Source organism: Pocillopora damicornis, chromosome 4, assembly GCF_964200805.1.
Source record: "Pocillopora damicornis chromosome 4, jaPocDami1.2, whole genome shotgun sequence".
NCBI lineage: Eukaryota > Metazoa > Cnidaria > Anthozoa > Scleractinia > Pocilloporidae > Pocillopora > Pocillopora damicornis.
Window position 1 is genome coordinate 1,374,967 of NC_142673.1, and position 25,306 is coordinate 1,400,272.

The 25,306-nt window shown below is 36.3% G+C and overlaps 1 protein-coding gene across 4 annotated transcripts; it reads left to right on the forward strand.

Moving 5' to 3' along the window:
- The first annotated feature begins 1,049 nt into the window (after positions 1–1,049).
- LOC149046390 (uncharacterized) lies at positions 1,050–23,701 on the forward strand. 4 transcript variants are annotated; one of them, XM_089203185.1, is made up of 15 exons: positions 1,050–1,290; positions 2,777–2,824; positions 5,664–5,699; positions 5,876–5,918; positions 6,291–6,319; positions 6,496–6,538; positions 7,467–7,513; positions 14,403–14,489; positions 14,661–14,786; positions 16,524–16,653; positions 16,941–17,011; positions 22,108–22,229; positions 22,533–22,697; positions 22,773–22,848; positions 23,372–23,701. In XM_089203185.1, exons 2-14 carry the CDS (start codon positions 2,807–2,809, stop codon positions 22,822–22,824), a joined length of 969 nt encoding a protein of 322 aa, XP_089059311.1. In that variant the 5' UTR covers positions 1,050–1,290; positions 2,777–2,806; the 3' UTR covers positions 22,825–22,848; positions 23,372–23,701. The 4 variants fall into 4 exon arrangements, with proteins under 4 accessions (XP_089059311.1, XP_089059312.1, XP_089059313.1 ...); XM_089203186.1 differs by lacking the exon at positions 5,664–5,699 and having other exon boundaries at positions 1,051–1,290; XM_089203187.1 differs by lacking the exons at positions 6,291–6,319; positions 6,496–6,538 and having other exon boundaries at positions 1,053–1,290.
- Positions 23,702–25,306: the final 1,605 nt, after the last annotated feature.

Consider the following 25,306-nt stretch of genomic DNA (forward strand, 5'->3'; position numbering starts at 1 on the left):
GCTCCTCGAAAGTGCGATATCCCATTACAGAATCGCGCCCATTGAAAAACGTCGCACGGGAAAATGCAAATAAGCTAGAAAAGAGAAAGAGAGCATGCGTAACTTCACGCAGGCCTGTCAATCCGACTGTCAATCATGTAATCCCCCGTGTACGCAGTGTTCGAAAGTATTGTTTCTTGTGCAGACAACCGAAACGTAGCGCTTTTCATCGAAGAAGAATAGACGTAATTAGTGGCGTTATCTTGATTAGGTTATATTGTTTAAAAATCGGTCAGATGTAAAATTAAATTACCTTTCAAATGCCGGGTTTTCAATTTGTGTTAAGACTCAAATGCGGCAGATTTGCGAGGTTCGACCATCAACTTCGCCAAGAAAGCAAAACATCACAGAAATATTCCTTTTAGTAAAATTTCCGTACTGCCCCATACTATCGTAAAACAAATCTGTTTTCCCAATGGTAAAGTATTGTTTTTGCCACTCTATCCAAGAACTGAACGTATAATGTAGTGTGGGGCTGTGCGGAATTTTACCTTCCTTTTTGGCCCGTTATTGCCGTCAGTTTCAGATAACACGTCGGTAGTCTAATCACTTTTCGAAAAGCTTAAGTATACGTTGTAGATTCCCGCTCCACGTAGGTGCACGCTCACGCTCATAACGGATGAACACTTCACGCTCTTTTGATATGCAAACGCAGCCCTCGCTCTCTACCGACGAAAAGAGCATTTCGTCACTTTGAAACAATGCTAATTGCTCCAATTGTATCTCCATTGTCTCTAAACGGACGCAAAGCGAAATTTTACAACTCCCGTTTGGGAATTTGTCAATTCAGATCTAAAGTGACCGGAGTTGGCGGTGAGCGTTTGCAACCTCATTCCTAGGTCATTGCGCCCGCAAAGCATCATGGGTACCCCACTTTTCTCAGGCGACGCTTTTCAATGGGCGCGATTCCGTAATGCCGCCGGGCGGATGCACTCATTTTACCGCTGTGTCGTTTGGCTATTTTTAAGATTTAGTTACTGCGCATGTCAGTGGTATTCAGTTCGAGTTTGATAATTCGGGGCTGTCCTGGTGTACCGGTACACGGGGGAATTCCTATTGTTTTCATATCCATACATGGAGTTGTGACGCAGTTCGTCAATGTTTCGTTCCTTTGTGTACCGGTACACGAGGACATAACCGATAATTCCGCCGCCGCCGCTGCTATTTGTAATTCTTGAATTTGGGTTTTTAGTGGAACTTGTCGGTTGAGATACGGATAAATCAGCTCTCTTCGACTCATACAGGCTGAAGGTGTGTAACTGAACCATTGTTTTTCATTGATTATGAAGTTGCCTTCGAGTCGATTTCTCGATGTCAGGAGCGAAAGACTCGACCTAACAATCTTGAAAACGCTTAAATCAATATTTTTCGAAATCTCTGTAGATTGAAAAAACCACTTAGGCACAAAGACACCATCTTTCTAGCCGAGGATTCCATAAGCTTGCGAAACTATCACTGCCGCCCTTTAAATGGTTACCAACGCACAGTTGTGAATATAAGTGCGTCATGAGGCCGCTTTTTTTGTCTTGTAATGCAGAATGCGAAAATGGAATACTCTGAGTTCCTAATACAGTTTGAGTTTTTACTATTTTTCCTGAAGTTGTTATAAACCTTATTGTAACCATCAACTTGGTTTCCTAGGTTCATTTATTAACCTTAGCGATGTATGTTTACGCGCATAAAGTTGCTTGTTTGCTCGTTTTCCAAACCTTCGGGTCTTCGGATGCCTTAAGCCTCGGCTTGAGTTCGCTTACAGTAAAACTTCACCAAATAGGCTTGTCCTCATTTTTATTGTGTTTGCAAACGATTGCAGCTTATAACCCAATATTCTACTCTAGCCTTGTAAAGTGAAAGGTGTATCAACATTCATCGCGTTACTGTTTCCTCCCTGCAACCCCTAATTCGTTACGCCCCAAAAGAAAATTTCCATCCAGTTCATACGTGAGGATGTCTCCAGAGACACGATGCATAGTTCTTGCCCTAAATATTGCAACTTATTTTATTACACGATGATCTAACGCAAAGTTCAGAACTTCTGGCCATTGTGCGTCATGAATATCACGTGACGATGTTGTCATGCTTCTTTGCCCCTTCTTCAGGATGGCCCGATCGGTGTATCCTCCGGTTCGTTCTCTTAAACCCGTGCTCGCTTGTTCAAAAGGGAATGTAGATTATTTTCTTGACTGATTGAAGTGGTCTACTTTTGAAAATGGAGTAGTTTGAATTTCAATCTATGCTTCCACTGAATTTTTATTACAAGGTGATCAAACTTCTGGCCATTGTGCGTCATGAATATCGCGTGATGATGATGTCATGCGTCTTTGCCCCTGCTTCGGGGTGGCCCGATCGGTGTATCCTCTGGTTCGTTCTCTTAAACCTGTGCTTGCTTGTCCAAAATGGAATGTAGATTATTTTCATGACTGATTGAAGTGGTCTAGTTTTGAAAACGGAGTAGTTTGAATTTCAGTCTAGGCTTCTACTGAATTTGGGTTTATGTACCATTTAAAGAAGGTTATTTACTACATGACATACGATGCATATTTGCCATTTCTGGGTATACTGTCACTTGAAGTCGGGTTCATTTTCAGTTCTCATGTCTTAATTCTTGCCGATTATAATCTCTTGTCTTTTCCTGATATTTTAGTGAATATACTCTTTGAGGAAGTCTCTTTTTTTGCATTGTTTAAATATCCCCAAAAGTAATTTGGTACATTAAGGATATTGTTTTCTTTACCAGCTAACACGATAAGTGTTGATTCAAGCAAGAATGGCATGGGAATTTAAGGTAAATAAAATTGCATATATTAAGCAAGCTTTTCTTTTTATGTTTGTAAACAGCTATCTAAGAATAAGTACTGGAACCAATGGAGTTACTTATAATACAAACATTACTTATAATATAAATATTACTGACATTTATGTTCTTGCGTTACTTTACAAAACTAAATTTTACTTTCAAAAACTAGTACTACTTACAGTAGTAACAATACTTAACAGCACTTATTTTATTCACAATACTTACACCAAACAATGTACCAAAAGTAACATTACTTAAAACACTAAACATCATTACAATGCTAAAATTGCATTTGCTCTGTAGTACATAATTCTGTGGAGAGCAGGGAAGTAGAAAAAACCAGCTTATTACACAAAATAAAGAAACAGCATATGAGTTTGCATGGCATGATACAATTTTTATTTAACTAAACTAATGGTAAATTGGTATAAAGGGGAGCTACTTATACTAATTCTGGAATAAAAGATTTCCACTTTTCGTAATGTTTTACTAGTGAACTGTTTCTTTGGGCAATCAAAAATTCTTTTTCACAAGTGGCTCTCAATTTAGCCTTAAAGCTTTTAAAGATAGTTTTGTATAATGTAGCTTACACCAACAGATATACAACTTTGCAAGCAATCTTGATTTTGAAAAGAGTTTGTTTATATGAAAATTTATATTGAAATACTCTCACTTTTGTGTCCAAAGTAACATTAAAGACTTATAAATAGATTTCTTTCCAGTCAACAGAGATGTTAGGGTATTCATCATTTAATTTAGCCAGAGTGGTTGAAGGAATTTCTTTACAGGAATGAAACTCTCTGTAAAGTATTTTGGAGGAGATGCTTGAAAGTCAAACATCTTGCCCCTTATTGGCATGCTCACTAGTTTATCTAGTTTGAGCACTCTGGCATGGCTTAGATGATACCACACGTGTGAGATCACTTGGGGTGGCTATATAGCCTTACCTCCATCCTAGCATCAGCACTGCACTGATGAGGCCCAGAAGGCCGAAACAGTACTGTCTGCAGTTAGTTATATATATATATATATAGAAAGTCTGTGTATTGATTTTTCTGTTTTCCAGTGCTTGATATGTAGGAGTAGAGCATGATATATGTTGTGATAGGGGGAAAAAAACAGAGAGACTATACTTTCATCCCTACAAGCCTGTTTTGTGACTGCTCACCACAACTTGCAACTGCTGAAAGAAGACATGCCACACAGAATGGAACTGCCTCCAGTCATCTCTAATCTACAAAGCCACTGTCACACATAAGGACAACAGCACCACTGAAACATACATCAGACTTACAGAAAAGGACTTCAAGACTAGATACAGAAACCACACTGCATTATTCCAACACACAAAACTCAGAAACTCTACCAAACTTTAAAGAAAATAACATTAACCTCTTTATTTTATGGTGCATCCTTTCATCAAGATCACCCTACAACAGGGCAAGCAAAAGATGCAACCTCTGCCTCAAAGAAAAATTATTCATCGTTTGCCCACTTGAATTATCATCACTCAATAAACATAATGAACTCCTGTCTTCATGCTGGCACAGAAACAAAACTTTATTGTGTAACAATTGAAGTATTGTTATGCAAATTTATAAAGTATATAAATGATGGTACAAATATTCTTAACAATAAAATCCCTAGATGTGTAAGCAATCACAAAACAGGCTTGTATGGATGAAAGTAGTTTCTCTGTTTTTTCCCCTATTGCAACATATATAGATAGATAATAGATAGATATAGATAGAAACAGATATACATACATACATACATATATAATTATATATATATATATATATATATATATATAATTATAAATAGATATATATAGATAAATAGATAAATACAAGCCTCTTTCGGGATTAGTCACTCATCAGGGGATTTATAAAATCCTGATACAAGGCGTGAAATTAATCTTTTTTTCTGATAGCCACTTGGCTCCTAAATTCTTCAGAGGGGTAGGCAATTCAAAAAAAGTTGGTCGTTATGTTCAAAGACAAACAAAACCTTTTTTTTACGCTGTCAGCATACTAGATAAACCCTCCAAAATTAAGTTAGGGGAAAGATCCTTAATGTGCTACAAAGTGGACACTAGGATGGATGATATGCAACCTTCAAGCTCACCTAAATCCAAGATGGTGTCTAGTTATCAATTGAGATGCATGTTCTGCATTTTGGAAACAAACTTAATGAGGAAGTTTGCCACAGATTTATCTTTGCAAATCTTTTTAATTCACCATATCTATTGGTAAGGTTATGATGAAACTTTCTAGTCGCCAATTTGGTGACTAATTTTCAGGATTTGGTCACCAAAGTAAAAAATTTAGTTGCATTGGCGCCTGTATTAGGCGCAATTTCACGCCCTGTGATATATCAGTCTATATCATGCTCTACTTTTACGTATCGAGCACTGTACTATGAAAAAAATTTATATATAGATGTGTGTGTGTGTGTGTGTGTGCTTCAACTTTCAGACACTTAAGACCTACTTAAAAAAAAGTACTCTTGTACCCATAAGTTGCAATTGATAACATGTCACGGCTATGAGTACATACCATATGGCAAACCTTGTAAGAACTGTAATTTCCTACCTTTGGCACAAAATTTTTTGAAGAGTTGAGAGAGAAATATCTTAATTCTATACTAGTAGAAAGGGAACCAAGCTTATCATGCATCACTGAGTATTTTGAGTCCAAGATATTACATGAAGAATTGGGAATAAGATTGTTTTTTGTGAGAAATGTCCAAGAGCAGTGTTTAGTAAAAATTATTGTTTATTAAATGGTAACAAAGAGACTTTGCTTTCTTCTATGCTTCTCTAAAGTTACATGTCCAAGCATTTGATCAAGAAGTAGCAAAGGTAAGGAATATGTTTGTCTATATCTGATGCACCATGGAATATGAAGAATGTCCCTCATTTATTGAAGCATTTACATTTTTTAGAGCAGCAATCATATTCTTAGTATAATGCTGGCACTGTCAACAGTTAAGCTGCAAAGTGAAATTTGATATCCTTATGCAAACATTTTCTTTCAGCATGATTCATCTGTAGTGGAATCTGGTGCCATGTCCTCTAAAGGTTAGTGTCTTGTAGTGTTTTCTTAAGTTTTGTCTTTCTCAGGTGTTTAGTCCATCAGTATGTGCATCTTGATATCTGCACTTCATTGTGCAAAGTGTGCTTTTCCTTACTCTTCCTATGCCTTGCAAGTGTTGTTGGAAAGTATTTTTTTGAAGAGGTGAGAGAGAAATTGTTTAATTCTATACTAAAAGAAAGGGAACTCAGTTTTTCTTGTATCACTGAGTATTTTGAGTCCAAGATATTAAATGAAGAATTGGGAATAAGATTGTTTTTTGTGAGAAATGTCAAAGTGCAATGTTTAGTAAAAAGTGTCATTTATAAAATGGTAACAAAGAGACTTTGCTTTCTTCTATGCTTCCATTACATTACTAGTCCGAGGATTTGATCAAGAGGAAGCAAAGGTAAGGAATATGTTTGTTAATATCTGATGCACTATTGAATATGAAGAATGACCCTCATTTATTGTAGCATTTAAATTTTTAAGAGTGCTGATCATACTCTAAGTATAATGCTGGCACTGTTAACCGTTTAGTTCCAAAGTGAAATTTGGTATCCTTATGCAAATGTTTTCTTTCAGAGCAAATCTTTGTTACTGGAATCTGTTTCTGCTTCCTTGAAAGGTTAGTGTTGTGAAGTGTTTATTTTTGTTCAGTATTTTGCAGCTGTTAAGGCCATCAGTATGTGCATCTTGAAATCTACACTTCATTGTTATGTCCTACATGTCAAAAGAACTGTTATATTAATAGCTCACAATTAAGAACATGTCATAGTCATGGGCTCATATAGTGCGGTTGAACTTGTGCAAACTGTGCTTTTCCTTACTCTTCCATTGCCTTGCAAGTGTTGTTGGTACAGTATTTTATGAAGAGGTGAGAGAGAAATTTTTGAATAAAGGGAACTCAGTTTATTATGCATCACTGAGCATTTTAAGTCCAAGATATTAATTGAAGAATTGGGAATAAGTTTGTTTTTGTGAGAAATGTCCAAGAACAACGTTTAGTAAAAAGTGTTGTTAATAAAACGGTAACAAAGAGACTCTGCTTTCTTTTATGCTTCCATTACATTACTGGTCCAAGGATTTGATCAAGAGGAAGCAAAGGTAAGGAATATGTTTGTTAATATCAGATGCACTACGGAATATGAAGAATGTCCTTCATTTATTGTAGAATTTACATTTTTAGGGCGGTGATCATTTTCTAAGTATAATGCTGGCACTGTTAACCGTTTAGCTCCAAAGTGAAATTTGGTATCCTTATGCAAATGTTTTCTTTCAGAGCAAATCTTTGTCACTGGAATCTGACTCTGCTTCCTTTAAAGGTTAGTGCTGTGAAGTGTTTATTTTTGTTTTTTTCTTTTTGTTATGCCTCTTTGAATAAAGGGAGCTCAGTTTATCATGTATCACTGAGTATTTTGAGTCTAAGATATTACACAAAGCATTGGGAATAAGTTTGTTTTTTTGTGAGAATTGTCCAAGAACAATGTTTATTAAAAAGCATCATTTATAATATAATAACAAAGAGACTTTGCTTTCTTCTATGCTTTTATTAGAATGGGGGACACTGAGCGAATGTCTTGGAAAGGGAACTATCGGAGAGGTATGTTAACTTTTATTGTAATCGAGGATTTGCCGTAAAAGAAAATAAATGCCAGAAAATATCATGACTGTTTTGTGAGACTTGATAAACTGTAATCGTTGGTTACAATGTGCTTCTCATTGAAATTGAGCAATCTGAAAGAGTAGCCCTATTGTTCAATCAACACTGAGGTCGAGTTAGTTCTAACTTAGTGGAAGTTGGAGTCACGATCTCTAGATTACAGAGTAACAATTATATTGCAATCTGAGAAGTACAAGGGCAAGATAAGATTGATCCTATCTTGACAAGGGTTAATGTTGATAAATGAACAACAGCCTCCAAATTTCTTGGCGGACATTATCTGTTCCAAGAAGCGAATAGTTGCCCAAGAGAGATGGTCCAGAAAAAACCGTGAGCTTCGAGGAACAGACAATGTCCAAAGACAAATATAGGAGCATATTTCTTGCCAAATGGAGGCTCATGTATTTAATATATAGATTTAGCCAACCCTAAAAGCGGAGCTCTTGTCAGTTTATTTTCTAGCTCCTCATTGTGATAAAAACTGTAATAAAACTCTTCAGCACTGGCTGTAGAAGAGTAGAGAGAAGAGATGGGAAATCTTTTTTTCCTTAGATGAAGTGTATGATGTCAGCGTCAGTTGAAATTATATCCTATTGAGTGTGACTGATAATTTTGGTTTGGGAAAATGAGCCAAAATTGAAACTACTTCGCCGGTTGATTGAAGAATATACACGTGTGAACAGTGAGTCAGTAAAACAATACGCCAGAATCGTTTGGGCTTCTCTCATATCTCTTAAAGTTGCCAGGTATGACTGCTTGCCCCATTGTTTTTCAACTTCCTCAGTTTAGTGTAAAAATTAAAAGGAAAAGTAATTTCAACTCGTGTTTGAACCTGTAATTTTTTTAAAAACTTTTCCTCTTTTGGCTATTATTTCATGGTTGTCCTCTAGCTGGAAATATATGGCGTCTTTTTGAGATTTTTTTTCTGTTATTTAATTTGGTAACCTCTGCTGGAACTGCATATAATGTGGGTGTCTTTAAGAAATCTTGAGATACATGTAATACCTGGATTTCATTTTTACATCACAAAAATAAATTCCAAACATCAATCAAGTTTCCTCTTTAGTTTTAAAGTTGAGTTGATTTTGTTATTGGCCATATTAAATAGGTTGAAAATTTTTAGATGGTGTTTTCTCATGTTTGCAAATAATTGAATCTACTGGAAGGTGGAGTTGTTGCATCATGTTAGCATTTTTATTGATATGTAAAAGGTGTTCATTTGAGTATCTACTGGCAATTCTTTGTATTCAGTATATTTCAACCCAACCATTTTCTACAACTTGTAAACACCATTACAAAATAATTAGTCAGGGAAATGGAAAATTTTTCATGTCATTGTCATATACCCCATGTAATAAGCTAACAGGATTGAGGGGGGTGTATGTGGGAATAGGCTCTCTTGTTGGTATCATTAATTTGCTAATTGCTCCTGTTGGCAATGTTTTGACGAGGTTGGGCTGTTGGGGCAAAGGAACTGAGGATTGTAGTAGGCAGAGATTTTTTTCAACCCGGAAAACTATGATTGTGAAAGCCATACTTGTGGCTGGTAACTCGTTCTAATTCTGATAAACTAGTTTTAAGAAGGATACAACATTTTATTCATAAATTTGATGCATAGTCTGCGTAGAAAAACTTTAATTTGACTATACTTTTGTAACAATACCATCCCTACCCGCAATAAAATGTTAGGAGGATCAGAGGAAAAACTACTGTGCCATACATCTACAAGATTTCATGTAATTATTCTAATTACATGAATATTAACTGATACCAGGAGATCTAAGAATATTCAAAATAAAATAAAATTCGGTTGAAAAATTAGAATTCAGTATAGGCTGGATATACAGGATTCTTAGAAAAAGAAATGTGTACTAATGTAAAAGCTAGGCAAACTTTTTTACAACACCTGCCTGTACCTCTATGGTACCCGATAGTAAAGTCATTGAAAGTGGTCAATATCCCGGTTTTATATGTTGAAAACACTTGCACATGCAGATTTCCTGCGCACCTGGGCTGGGTTGTTCAAAGCTGGGTTAAGATAACTCAAGGTTTGTGAGAAAACTGATTTCAGAGCTGGAAGCTTTAAAGGAAAATTCAGTTTCATTCTTTTTTTCTAGAATATAATTATTGGATGCTTTAAAAAGGATACAGAAAATTATCCCAAAAGCACTCGTCAATCAAAGAATAAAGAAACCTTGGTGTAAATTTAACCTCGAGTTAGTGTTAATTGGCCTTCGAACAACTGGGCTCTGTAGTTCAAGCCTGCAATGACTTCGAAATTCTGATGCACGCCCCAAAAGGAGATCAAATAAGTCTCAAGTTTCTTTTTATTCAGTTTAGGTTAGTGAGTTAAAATTGAGTTAAACATTCATACAACAACAGGTTCAAGAAATTTTCACAACTAATTTATAGGGTTAGCCTACCTGGAACAATCACCTTCGTGTGCAATTAAGACCAGATTTGTACTGATAATGCACAAAAGAACAATCTGTGGTAGGAGGGCAGGCTTTCCTTTCTTCATTCAGAGAAATACTGAGGTTATTATCTTTCCACAAGCTCAGTGGAAAGTGAGAATGGTTGAAACTGATAGTGACTAATATGTTATTTGAATAAATATCCAGAGGAGGATAAAAAGTAAGATATGGTCTGCACAACTCTCTTATTTTTATTTTTTAACCTATAAAGCTAAAGTATTTATATTCTTGCTTTGTACATTATGTGGACACCAATTAATTTGATGTTCATATGTCAAAATACATTAAATGTTGTCTTCATCTATGTGCCCTAAACATGTGCCAAATATGCCAATGTCCAAGGTGAAAAACGTACACTTTTTGAAAAAAGCAAAACTCTTAAATCTGAAACCAAACTCCTTATACTCTATGGAATCTATTGAACAACACAACCGTGAGACTGAAAAACTAAACTCTAACGGATGCAAACTGCTTGTGAAGAAAAACGCCATGTTGGATTCACTTAATGCCAAGGAACGTAGGTACGATAACAGTGCGAATGGTATTAATTTCACGATCAGAAAGGTGAATCATATGTTTGTTTTCATTGTAGTTGTATGGATATTCTTTTTTTTTAGTAAATACGTGATCCAAAATCCTGCGTTTTTTGTGTATGATGTTATTGTGTTTATCTATTGGTTACGCAATTGTCCTGTAGGCTAATTTCTATGTAAAGTTGTTGATGTCTTCAACAATAGCTGCCGTGAATAGCTTCGATGAATGTAACGTCTTTGAGAAAGCTGCTCAGTTATCCGTTATTGTATGTGATAATAAGCTTTATGATAGCAATGATGAAGCTTTTTCAATGAATACAGTCTGTAACTGTAGATCTCTACTCGAAAAATTTTTTATTTTAATCGCCCTCGCACACATGGTATTCGTGTTTGTGATCGTGAGCCCAGCAGAATACCAAAGAAAAGAATTTAACTATTTTGAAGAAATCCTGGAAGCTAAGACGTTTACTGCGAACCTACATCAGAAAAATCATACCGAATGCATCTTTTTACAAATAAAGCTCGTGAGAAAATATATGCACATGGAATCAGATGTGAGAATAAAGGAACAACGAAATATCCCTCTTGTGCAGTTAGGAGAAAATATCGAAAGTCTAACAATTACAGGATACTGAAAATTCAGAACCAATATCCACATGTAATAAAAAGTCCAAAGCCAAAGCAGTCGAATGCATGGAGGTCTAATTCAGTACCAAATGTTTATAAAAATCTGAATCACAGGGTAAATCATTTTAAGTCCAATCTATCTGGGGATATAGAAACAAACCCTGGTCCTGTTATTAATTCTACTAAAACAATTCAAGCTCCTTTCAATCAAGACAATGAGGCAATATTTGGGTTAGATGCTGGTACACAATGTGTATGGGAAATGGTATTGTATCCTCAATGGACTTAGTAAATATCATGAACATTGGTAATGAATTTTATTCAGGTCTATCTAGTCTATCCAGGAAATCCTAGTTACTGTTAATAGAAGTACCTGAAATGATAATAGTGTTTAATATTAATTATCAGCTTCAATATAGTCTAAGCTATACTGGTACTATACATGGTACTTGTGAAGTACAAGATTTCAATTGTTGTATGTCATTTGCTAATGCTATGCAGGCTTTGCTGGGAAAAAATTGTAAGTCCTTTTTTTTTAACAATCCTTAGTACTACAGTAGGTTTCTACTGTAATGGTGATGGTAAGTTTAAGATATTTGATTCTCATGGTAGAGATTCATATGGTATGCCCATCCTTAAGGAACTTGTGTACTGTTAGAAGTTAACACCTTAAAGCTGATAAACTATTTTCAAGGTCTTTATCAAAATCCAAATGTCTTATTTAAACTCAAAGGTGTACATATTAATGGAAAACAATGTGATATGGCATATTTCTGAACAACAGTTATCAACTGTCCCCTTCGAAGCAAATCACGCAGATGCTGAAATTACAACCATTCATATTCTCTGTTGTGCCACATTTTTTAATAGCATTTGTTTTTTCCATTATCAAATATTGTGGGTATTGGAATTCACGGACTCTAGATAGAATCACTGACCATGCAAACAAGTTTTACAAAGAAAAACTCGTGACAATAACCATCCACTGACTATTAACAATTTCCCAAGGACACTTCAAATATATGATGCAGATATTAATATTGCCTTTAATTTGGAGAAACAAGGCAAATTATTGCTTCAGAAGTTAATCACAGATAATACCAAGGATAATACTGGGTTTTTAATGTAGATTTCAAATTATTGCTTCAGCTGTATTTTTCAGCACAATAATATGAAAACAAAAACAAAAAGTTTTAAGAGCTAATGTCAGCATGCATTAGACAAACAGCAGCAAGTCACCCAAACTTTGCTTTCACTCCTACTTTCGTGTTTTGTAGCACAATATGTTCTAATAATTGTGGTGCAGTTTTTTAGTAAAAAATTTATTTTAGTTTTCGAGAAGTGATTTTTTTGTTCGACCGCTCAAATATACAAAAATTTCCACTGTGAATATTTCCCGAGTTGTGTGACCTCATGTAACGAATATGCTAGACTTACGGCATTTCTGACAAAATAATCCTTTGTTTTATCATCTAAACTTGATTATTTGTCATTATTGAAGCTGGCAAAGAAATATTTATTTTTTGGTGAACATTTTTGTCTGACATACTTTTCCTGTGTCGAAAAGTAGCAACAAAACAAAGACAGTTTTAACAATGACCGATACGACTGAATCTACTGAGCTTTAAGCTTTTAAAAGAAAAAGGATGGTTGTAAAGTTACTGTAGAAATTTCCTTGTGTATTTGTGGTGTTCTATCTTGAGACGACAAAATTTACTTGATAGCGACTATGAAATCTACGTGGTGCGCACAAGGAAATTTTTACAGTAGCTTTATAACTAAATTGGAACAGACTGAAATAGTTCGGCAGGTCGAATTTAACAATTTAGCCTGAAGTTTTGAAGTCTTTAATACAGAATCTGAAAGTGACATGTTCAGTGAAATCCAGCCGAATCGAAGCTCATAAAAACACGGAAGTTTTTTCACATGACAATCAGAAACTGAAACAAACTGTTCAAGGCTTGTGTTTTATGAATAAACGACAGCCGAATTCACAGGAACATAAAAAATTGCTCGGGATGACAGCGCCGTAAAAGTGGCCTGCTGTGACTGATGTGGCCTTCCATTTCACGCATCGGAAATGATATTAGAGCAAGGTCTTTGTTGTTCACTCGAACAACACTTGAAGGGCGGCCGATGTAAGGCTTCTTCACTGCGATAACCGGAGATCGCAATGATAAGCTAGCCGCGATGGACCACAACATGGTTCATGATTAGTATGAATTTTAACTGCTATGCTTGTTAGTCATATCTTTTATCATTCCTGTTTCGTTCTGTTTTGTTTTTGAACACGAAACTATACTTACTGTACGAGTGTTAGCTGTGTTTGATTTTTACTTCCGTACGTAAACGTGAAATCTAACTGGGCGTGGAAACCTTCAAAACTCGGACTGTACATTTCGTTTTCCCTTTGAGGATTTCCGTCTCTGGTTATGTTATGATAACCCAAACTTCGGTGCTCGGCATGTTTACAAATCTTTGTTTGGTTCTTTCATCTGCCGGCTTGCTCGTTTCGAAAGTTCACCTTCAATTAACGGGAAAAAAAAAAATTGAGAGAAGTCCGGGAAATGTTCGGACATAGTACAATTTGGCAGATTGCGTAACAGCTTTAGCGGAGATCTATGCTCTATTTAATTTAACTTTATGCTCTGTGATCCATTACTGAACAGACGCACGGCAACTTGGGATCTATTTGTTTTATATAATAAAGAATTAAAAAAAAGTTTTAATGATGACGTCGTCTATACGTCTGTCCTCCAATAGATCAAGTGAGAACCAATCAGAATGCGTGCATAACTGAGCTTATTATATAAACTCTCCTAGAGCACGTTCTCTCAACCAATGACAGCCGCATCACATCCAAACTTTTTTATAATATTTGATGGAGTATAACATAAAATGAAATTTGAAGGATTCGACGCAAATTTGAAGCTATTCTTAGTCATCGGTAAATGGTAAAAGGGGTCTTGCAATATCATTTCTACTGAAGTAAGTGAGAAAGTCACGTGCCACATTGCAACAATTCCAACGGAGAACAAACTTACTTTTTTACAGGGTACCCTCGCCGTAGGCACACTCCATTCTTGTTGCAAAGACAATACTGTTTGTAAAGTAGAGAGGTTGTGTATATCCTTCTAAGGTAGTTGATTTTTGTTTCGACATCAATAAACGATTTAATGTGGGTAATTTTTTTAGGTGTATGAGTATAATGCACTTGAAAAATATGGAGTCCCGTGTGCCGCAAAAAAAGTGAGGATAGAGCGTAACACTCTATCGGATAAGGTTAGTCTTGTATCCTTTGATGTAAATGTTTTCTTTTAAGAAAACGTCAGATTTTTAGCTGTACAGTTTACTACTGCATCAAAAATTCGTCTATTAATTCAAATGACCCTTTTCTTCGAATTTACGAAGAAATAATTTATTCTGAAAAATTTGCTACTTTCGAAATTCCAGGGTCTGGTGGAACTCAAAAATGAAATCAACACTTTAAGAGAGATCAGACACAAACGACTCGTCGCCTATTATGGAAGCGCTGAGAAAGACGATTTTGTCTTCATATTTATGGAATTGATGAGAGGGGTAAGTTTAAAGAAGAGCAATATTAATTGCTTCTGAAGTTCATGAATGATAATAACCTTTAGAGTGTTCTAAAGTCTTGATGGTTATCAATTAGGATGAGGGGTGTTACTGAAATAAAAATAAACTTAAGTTTTACTATATCTTAGGATACAGCCGATAATGCTTTCTCTAAGCAACGTCTGGATAGGGAACATTAACTTTTTCTGATTCTATATTTCTTCAATCTACCTTGGTTAACATCATTACTACTGTTTATTGGTTTATGACAGATTCACTCCGCTAGATTACAAATAGACAATAAATTAAATTAAATTTATCACCACAATAAAGAAACGTTATGGAAGAGGAGACAACCAAAAGCGCTGACGCACCATGCTAAGGATGTGCCTCTAATTAAGGTGTACGAAAAGTATACACAAGTATAAAAATATGAGTTTTAATTATCCTTAATAAAATTTAAAACGCTCCTTTTAAAGGCTGCAATACTATTTGATTCTCTAATATGATTAGGTAAACTATTCCATTCATGAACAACTCGGTTAAAAATGCTATATTTAAAACCATTAGTTCTCTTAAAATTTGGTGCAAGGTCCTGTGTCTCATTTTTCCTCAAGTTTCGATTTATATTTCCGTCCTTACAGAATAGGAGCTTGTTTGAAATATTTATATTGTAATGTCCACTAGTCACATTGAACAAAAATGTAACATCTCTTATGAACCTCCCACTAGATAATGACAGCGATTTTAACTTAGATGATCAAGTATCATAATCATCATCAGACTTAGTAATCCTTCTGGTGGCTCTTCGCTGGACAGCCTTTAATTTATCAATGTTACGTTTAGTACGTGGGCTCCAAGTTTCGCATGAATATTCTAATAAAGGTTAAGGAAAGTTTTCCACAGTAACAATGTCATTTAAGTCCCCAGTATCATTGTCATTTAAGTCCCTGGTATCAATGTCATTTAAATCCCTGCAAGTCCTTTCAACTAGCCCTAGAACCCTATTAGCCTCAGCATTTATTTTATCCCCATGTTGGTCCATGAAAGTTCACTAGCAGTGAACAATCCTAAATCTTCATACACATCAACACTTTCCAAAGGTTAACCTCTGATATCATATTCCTCAGTTAAAGGTGACTTTTTCATAGTTTTGTAAATATATGTAGATATCATTCCACGATTGCACGTTGGATGTGAGTTGATAGATAGCCAACGAGGCCTTTAGGGTCAAGTTGGGTATAATAATCTCGTATCCAACAAGCGCGAGGGGATTAATTGTTTAATTAAAAACGCCCCAAATTATAGATAAATCTTCTCAACTCAAATTTGTAAGAACAAACGGAATGTGCATAATCACTTTCGGTGTAACTCGTATTCATGGCTCATAACCCATGATGGCTATGCCAGCGAAAACTCTTGAATTGCATCATCCAATGATCCAGTTCCATGAAAAACCTATTAGTATATACTAAAACAGTGGATAGCGTTGAAGGCGAGCTCTGATCGGCTACTCAAACTCCGAATATACTTTGCTATTTTACTGAGAGCAACTCTCCCGGAATTTGCGCCCGAAAATATTGTAATCGTTACTGGAATCAATGAGTTAAATTATCTTCTAGTGCTATCTGATTTTAACTCACTGTTTTAGTTTATACCAATGGGTTATAAATTGCCAATAATTTCCTTAATATACGAAAGCAACTATTCACGCTAAGCATTTTTTTAATCTATTGATAGGGCTCATTGGCTCGTCGCATAAAGGAGAAAAAATCTCTCCCTGAAATAGAGTCGTGGAAGTACACCAAGCAAATGTTGGAAGGAGCATCTTATCTACATTCCAAAAAAATTATTCATAGGGACATCAAAGGTGCAGTAGATGAATACATTGGTTAGCTATCATGCAAATAATTGTCTTTAGATGCCAGTCTTTGTCTTCCTCACACGTGGTCTTTCTTTGCAATCGTCTTTCAAATTTACCTCACACAACTTAGGTACTTAATGCACAATAAAATTTCAGGGAGAGATCATTCGATGATGTCTGATATCGATATTAATCACTTTAGCTGGGGTAAACTCCGCTCTTATGTCAAATGTATGTTGTGCATTTTCTGAACTCTTCATTAATCTGTAATTGATTCATTCATATATTCTCAGCATCGAACGTCCTTCTAGATGAAGATGGAAATGTTAAACTGGCAGACTTCACACTATCGAAAATAATTCGGGTACAATTCTGTAATATTTAGGATCCTTTATATTAATTGTATCATTTGATGTTGGTCATGTTTGTAGCCGGCAGAACGCTTTACGGTCAATTCGACACCACAAAACTCGCCACCATTGAAGGTGAAATCGCCACCGGTGGTGATTTGACTTTTTCGTTATGCGTAGCTCGTCGTGTGAAACCCACATCAAATAAAATAAAACTTGTTGATATCACGAAGATTATGATCAGTTTGCGTTAAGCGAAACTAGAGTGATTTTCGCCGGGTTATATTCGCTGAGCGATATTCGCCGAGCGATATTCGCCAAGCAATTTTCGCCCATGTTTATGAATCGCAAATGAAGACTGAAATGTAGTTGGATACTGCGATATTAACAGCACGTCTTTATCAACATGTCTTAATAAACGATTCCTCGAGAAACCACCAAATGTTAAAAGAGTCAATTAGCCAACGGAAGGTAACAAAGAAGAAACAGGCATGCGTAGCATGAAAGAGTTATTTTTCGGCTGGGTGGGTTGAGATGAGACAGTTTGTGTACTTGATGGTTTCATTTGTGTCAATGAAAAGAGTATAACTTTCAAAAAACGAAAATATCGAAGAAAGACGGAAAAAACCTAATTTATGTGAACTCGCACAGATAGTATGTGCTATACTGTCTATATTGTCTAAATACTTGTAAAATGAAATGCATCGGTGCCACGCCTACTTTTTTCTCCTCAGCCTTTGTTTGGTCTCGTCTCACAACGCCCTCTATCTCCCGTTTGAGAGAGAGCGCGTTGCGTGACGAGACCAAACACCGATTGCGAAAGTGATTACGCCAACAGAGAGAAAGTGATTACTCCAACAGAGAGAAAATCAAAATTATTCGTTTACAGTTAGTTACCTCAAAAATAAAATTCCGCTTAATTTTACTAAGAAAAGCAAACAGAAACTTTTTTGTACCTCTGATAGACCCTAACCAAAGATATTTTGCGATCTCGAATAAGTGAAGACACACTGAACAAGAGGAAAGGATGATATTTCAAAGAGGGCTCCTTGATTGGTTGTTGCCTTTCTGGACTTTGCCTTCTGTGTGTAAAATAAGTAATAAAATGCAGGTTGTTTTACATGGAATTAACAAGCAATCGGGTTAAGTCCAAGGCAGCTTAAAGCGACTTTAGATCGTAGAAAAAGTCAAACGCGGAAGGATTGCGTGGAAAACTCATTATCAATAGCATTTAGTTCCAATTTTTTCAATGGGGTTGGACAATGCAGTTAGAATACGTGATAAACTGTGGGTTGTTTACAGTAAAATGACACGTGATAGAGCGAAGTCCTAGATGGCCAAACGGAATTTGATTGGTGGAATACTATTCAAGAAAATGAAAAATTGCCTAATGTTCTCGTAGTGCAATGATTGTGTATGTTCTGATTGGACTTTGGAAGTTGTTTTCTTAGTACGTGATGAAATGTAAGTTCTCTGGTGTGTGCGTTGTGAGTAAAGGCGCGGAAAAAACATGTTTTGACTCAAAAATGTCAATGGTTCCTTTCATATCATGATAAATCTCGACCTTAATCGACAAGGCTCACGCGAAGGCCACAAACCATTACACTTATCCAATGAGCCCAAAATTTTTAGTTAATGTAATTCTTTGTGCACAGATCCGTGATCCACGACAATATTAGAGTGATTTAGCAAGAGGACGGGAACGTCATTTCAGAACGGGAAAGTGCGCGGATAGTCTGGACACGACTCAATTTCGACTTCCGGTGTTAGCGTTGCCGTTCTCCTCAACAAGTTCAGGACGTCATAACGCTGGTTTTCCTGTCGCGATCAAAACACCTGGGGTTTGCGTAAAGTTTGCACTTGTAAATGAGGTAATGCTGTTTGGAATTATTTCCGAACTCATTTCTAGGATAACCCAGTCCTTTCCTTTGTTTTATTCGGTGTGTTTTGGGAAAATTTACCGCTATATTTATGCTTAATTACCGAAAGGAAACACAGTCGTTGGCAAGCGCCGGATCCAAGATTTTAGGGCTCAGTACACTTGTAATTGAGCAAGGCTTAAAACAGCGAAAGGGCTTTTCTTTGATAATTTCTTTAATCCTGTGTGGAAAAACTCTGAGAATGGAATGCTGTTAATTTTATCGTGCATCAATTCATCAATAAATTAAACTTGCTTCATGTCGAAGTTTATCAAAATGAAATACCACAACGCTTACCTACTGTATTATTCAGTGTTATTTGTTGTTATTGTCATTTTTACCTTGATTGAAAACTCTTCTGCGAACTGAAGTCTGAGATGAAAAAATGTGATTGGGTTTGCACTTTTTTACGTTTGAAATGTTTTATCAGCGCCGGTGGAAACTAAGACAAGAAAGTCATGCTCTCGCTATAAAATAAAATGGCAATAAACTTGATTTTGGCACGGCGTTCTAAATCTATTAATTAGATTTAGTCTTGAAAGACTTCATTCGTTTAAAAAAAATTGAATTAAACAAAAAAATTAAACTGGAACGAAGTTTTATCCCTAAGTCTAACCGTTTCGTTGGTGACTAATTTCATTCTTTCATGGATAAATAGGAACTCATCGTAAACAACTCCATTGTTGGGTCACTTGTTTTCTACGTGGTTTCTTCATAACTCCTGATAATTCCGTTCAAAATACATTGCAACTCTAAGAAGGTGGTGCTCAAAAGAGATGTACGGTGATAATTGAGAAGAATATTTAGAAATTAAGGGGAAAAACAACGACGATTTCCAAATTATCCTTTACAAAATTATGAAGAAAACGAGTAGTGCTGAATCGGGTAGCACGTAACGAATTGACAGCGACACAACTCATATAAAGAAATTATTTACTGGGCTTCAAAATTTGATAGATGAATTAGCAGACTCGAGACTAAACTGGAATGGAATAATTTCAAATTTTAATTTCCCATGTGGATTCATATTAACAACTTACTTGCCGTATCTACAACTATCCTCTGTTTGCGCCTGTTACATAACTCTCAACGAAGATAATTTTGTTGTCCGTAGAGTGGTCTATAAAACCGAAAATTTAAAGGTGTTGGTGATCTTTAAAAAGTCGAGGTTAGGATTCTCGTTGCAACGACTGCTAAATCACTTTTCAACACAACGCTACGGCGTTCTCGACCCAGTTTCTTAGCGACATTTTTGCTGCGCGCGCCGTTTTGAAATGACGTTTCCGTCCTCTTGTTAAACCACTTTATTTACAGGAAAAAAATGTGACCCAAACGCTGTGATCGGTGCATGATGTTCAAATGCTGTGATATGAGTGGTGTGTTATACATACCCCAATGTGGCAATTTGATTGGTGCGAGATACATACCCTAATACAGCGATCTGATTGGTGCGAACAACTTACCACTCTATACGCTAACAAAGAGGTTTTTTTAAATAAAAAAATAACTCAAAAATGAAAAAGGAACGAAATAAAATCTAAATCGAATCTTAAAGACAGGTTATAATAATTCAGTACATATTTTGGCTTTACATACAACTGCAAACACCAAATTTTCATAACCAGTCAAGATACTAAGCCTTCGAGCCAATTCGAAGCACATTTTGGGCAATTTGAGCACTTGTTAACTCATCGATCGTCGCCACAGAATTGGGAAAATTTAACGGTTAAAATTTTGTTTGGTATTTCGGGATTTACCTTTAAGGTGTGCACCCTGATCAAAAAGTCTGCTTTTAGAGACCGAGAGAAAGAGCCTTTAACGATTATACTTCCTTTTGCAACGATATTGATTGAGAAATTCGAATGCGGCTGTCGGAGGGAACGTCGCTGACAATATACTACTTATTATTCCTATGAACTCAAAGTTGCTTTTCATGGACTCGTAGAGAACGCGAAATCGCTTTCAGCACAATTCGCCCATACTCTACATTTTGCATAATCAAAACTGAAAATTGAGTAAACTTTCAAAATCCAGGCTTTCATATGATATAATTTTCACTAGGTGTGATTACGAATTGTTTTTATAAGGACAAAACTCGTGTTAAAGGTCACGTCCACATTCTACGTGCTTTAAACAAAGAAAGGACGCTACGTCTGTTTCTTTAAACTTGTATTAGTGTGCGCTGTTTGACGCAAGATACTATTACTTCTTAGCCTTTATTTGACGTAGGTTTCATATGATTTCATAAACATCGGCGAAAATCACTCGGCAAATATCACGCGGTGAAAATTACTGGTTTCACTTTACGCAAGCTGATCATAACCTCCGTGATATCCACAAGTTTTATTTCATTTAACTGTTAACGTCCCGTAATTGAGAGGCTACACATGACTTAGGAGTCCCTTTCCCTTTTCGCTAGACAATACAACATCTTAGCTTTCATTTGATGTAAGTTTCATGCGACAGGCTACACGTAACGAAAAAGTCAAATCGCCATTGGCGGCAATTTGACTTTCAGTGGTGGCGAGTTTTGTGCTGGCGAGTTTGTTGTGGTGGCGAATTGACCGGATACCGACGGAACGCGCGCTTCATGTTGTTGATTTTGCGGGAATAGGATTCTCACGAAATGCACATGGGCAGTATCAGACATAACATAACAATGTATTTCTTAAGCCTTACAAACAGACAGCATTACTTTCTTTTCCTGAAAAATGTACCGGCTGAAGACGATAAGCCACGATAAACAGATATAAAAAACTTGTGGATGGATTTTATTACTTTGAAGAACCAGGATGCGATTACACGAAGAGATTCTTAACAAATTTTAACACGCCACAAATAGGGCTTTGCTCTCTGTGAGTAGGATGGTGATTGACGGTATTTAATTGAGTTCTCATTTCGTGGTGGAAAACTTGTTTGTTTACTCGCAATTCGTCGATTTCAAATGTTGCATATAATTCCTTGTAAACCCCATCCTGAACGTCTGGAACTCTCTTTGATTTTGACATGTAGGGAGCCCTGTGGGGTCATTGGTTCTAGGGCAACGTGGTAAGAGCATTATTTGAAAGAAATTAGCCAACCCCGCTACTCTTGGATCTCGGCGAGAAATATACTTTGGTGTGAAATTCAAATATTTATCCTGCCAAGGTCCGTTTCTTAAAAGATTCTTGGTCTCTTTTATCCATACTCAGAAAATCGGGAGTAAGTCCACTCTTCTCTCCCAGTCCACTGTTCTCTCCCAGTGCGGCTCTCCTTACTGGATGGCGCCAGAGATATTTTGGGGACGTGGATACGATGGAAAGGTAGACATTTGGTAAGTTTAACTGTCTTCATGATGAGTAAAACATATACAGAGAAAGAAAGAGAGTGCTGCAAGGGAATAATGTGGTAATGCTGCGTAGTTAGCTGTCTGACTACTTGTGATAGACCTGCTCCTTCGCATTCGTCCTATTCCACCGATGACTGTTTTTACGTCGAGGCTATCACTCCTTTCCCCGATCTGATTTCATGAAAGAGAGGATTAACTTTCATGAGAGTATGACCTTTAAAATTGATTTAAATAATTGTTTAAGGTGCATTCCTTGTCCCTAAGAAATGGTTTCTTTCTTCCCTAAAGGAGTGTGGGTTGTACTGTTGTGGAAATGTTGACGGGAAAGCCTCCACTGGATCACCTCGAACCAGTAGCGGCCATATTGTATATTGGATCTAAGCCAATGGAACCGAAATTGCCGAAGGATATATCAGAAGCTACAAAGAAACTTATTACGGCTGCTTTGACATGGTGTGTATGGTCAAAAAGGACATAGAAATGTTAGAGGTAGTAAGGATGAACTATTCATACTTTTTTCAATCGTAGGGATCCTGACAAACGACCATGTTCGAAAGAGTTGCTGGAAGATTTTTTTTGAAAGTGCAGTTGGAATATTTTTGGGGTAAGCACCTGATGAAGCATTTACTTTTCAGAAAAGTTTGAAATTGGAGTCTGATTTCTTATCAGTGGGCCAACGTGATGCTAGTAGAGAAGGCATAGCTGGGTGAGTGCATGGTATTCGCAGTGCGGAACTTCCAGGATCGAGACACGCTTTTACAGTTGTCTGGATTTGCCTTTTATCTGTTCTGCGCTCAAAAGTTCCACCATGCTAGTAAATAGTCAACTGGTTTCCCGTCTGCCATTTGGTGTTATAAAAAGCACACATTCAACCCCTAATTACACAGGTTACACTTAAATTTTTATTAATTTCTTTATTTCTCGTTCGTTTTCATCAATTTATCTTCATTCATATCTTTTCATCCATTATTTATCTATTTATTTATCTGTCCAAATTTTCCTTTATTTTTTACGAATTCTAATCTAAAGGAAAGTTAAAGTTCCTTTTCTATTACCTCTGTACTTCAAACTTAAGAATGATTATACTTAAATCGCAGCTCTTAGGGCAGTTCTTATCATTTCGACAGGGCCTCTCTCTCGGAACCACTGTGCGAGTGACCAAGATGTGTTAATCAAAGATTGCTCCATGCGTCTACGAAATATGATCAATGTAAACCAAAATGAAAGTAGTTCTAAAAGTTTTATTTGCAACCATGCTTGATTCAGTTCTTTGCAGTATAATTATGGAATTTAAAAATGGGAGGTCGTGGAACCACTGTGCGAGTGACCAAGATGTGCTAATCAAAGATTGCTCCATGCGCCTACGAAATATGATCAATGTAAAGTAGTTCTAAAAGTTGTATTTGCAACCATGCTTGATTCAGTTCTTTGCAGTATAATTATGGAATTTAAAAATGGGAGGTCGTGAATTTTTTTTGTCTATAAGTACCAAAGCCTGTATTTGGCGTGAATATATGTACATATCCTTATGTGCGGACGTTATCTGTTCCAAGATGCAGCAAGATGCATCCAAGATGTTCCAAGATGCGACTAGTTTAAATTGTAAGCCACCAAAACCTAAGCCCTCCTGTACATTTAAATAGTAAACTTTCTAGGCCCGTAATTAAAGCAGAAAAGAAAATGGGGTGTTCTTCCATGCATTATCTCTTCTCTCTTCAACATGAGTTGTATCCTCAATTGCAACCAAATCTCAGACTTCTTCAATTGCATATATTATGTTGACCAAGCAAACCGGCTAAAAGGTTTAAAAGAAATACTACAGAAGAAAAGGAAGACAGTTACCCTCTTTTGTGCCAGATTTTTCGGTTAAATTTCTGTTGCCGACCACCATCTTTTTTGATAACCTCGTGCCAGGTATGATAATAAAACTGATTAGATTCCACTCTTTAGGAAAACTGCGCAGTTCGCTATAATGCCAAAGCAAGCTGGATTTGCGAAAGGAGAAAAAGTCGATCGATAAACTGGATAAACTCGACGCAAGAACTAGTGAATAATACAGGGTAATTTTTTTACCACCGTTAAGAGTTTAATTTCTAAAGCAGACGTTTCGTTCGTCAGAGCCAACGGTGGCCAATTTACATTATTAACTCAGATGACAAAACCAAATTACTCTGTTTTACCCCCCATGGACGCGGCATCACATTTTATTTCGAAACCTTTCCCTTTCATTGATAATACGCTGAGGAGAGTTGTGACACTGAATAATTTATTTCGCATCTTCAGATGTTCTTCGTCCTAAGGTAATGTAAGTATCTGAATAAGTAGAAATCGTGTTTACGACCTTAATTGAGGCGTCATCTCAATTCACTGCGTACGAACCTGGATGAACTAAATCACACGTGAAGCGGTCAACTTATGGATTACATTTTGAAATTAATTCTGAAAAATGAAGACCACCAACTGGATAAGATTTTAAGCGAACAAGCGACAAAGAGAAGCTCGAATCCTTGGGATTTAACAATGAAAAATTTGAGTAAACTCGTAAATCACCTCTTCTCAAAAACGAGCACCGAGTGGAAAAAAAAAGAGAATTTTGTTATTCATTACCAGTTATAGTTTCTTACTTAGATTTTTCAAATGCACGGCGTGGTAAACCAAACAATTAAAATAATCGGATTTCGATTTTAATATTTATTACATCCATTTTTAAATCACTGGTGGTCCCTGTGATCTGATTGGCTCTAATTAGTGCGATTTATTTACGAATCGCACTATTTTTTGCTCTAAATTGCATCTTCTTTTCCAGCCAATGAGGAAGTTACACTTAAAACAAAACAACCAATCATATTTCAAGGTTTGTTTAAAATAACCAACCAAATTGCAGGAAAATGAAAGACAAAGAGTATCATTTAGCGAATTTTGCAACTTTGGTTTCCATAACTCTTATTTCTTCTTCCCCCCCCCCCTCAAAAAAAAAATGGATGAATTTAATTTCTTCCAGTTTTTGAATGATGATAATGAGATCCTTCAGGCTGAAGATCAACATTCCAGGGACTTTCCCA

What these genes read in the sequence shown, in the direction of transcription:
- LOC149046390 (XM_089203185.1), top strand. An exon ending in TTGATCAAGAAGTAGCAAAG is followed by an intron (nt 5,700 to 5,875) that starts GTAAGGAATATG and finishes ATTTTCTTTCAG; the next exon opens with CATGATTCATCTGTAGTGGA. An exon ending in TGTTTCTGCTTCCTTGAAAG is followed by an intron (nt 6,539 to 7,466) that starts GTTAGTGTTGTG and finishes TGCTTTTATTAG; the next exon opens with AATGGGGGACACTGAGCGAA.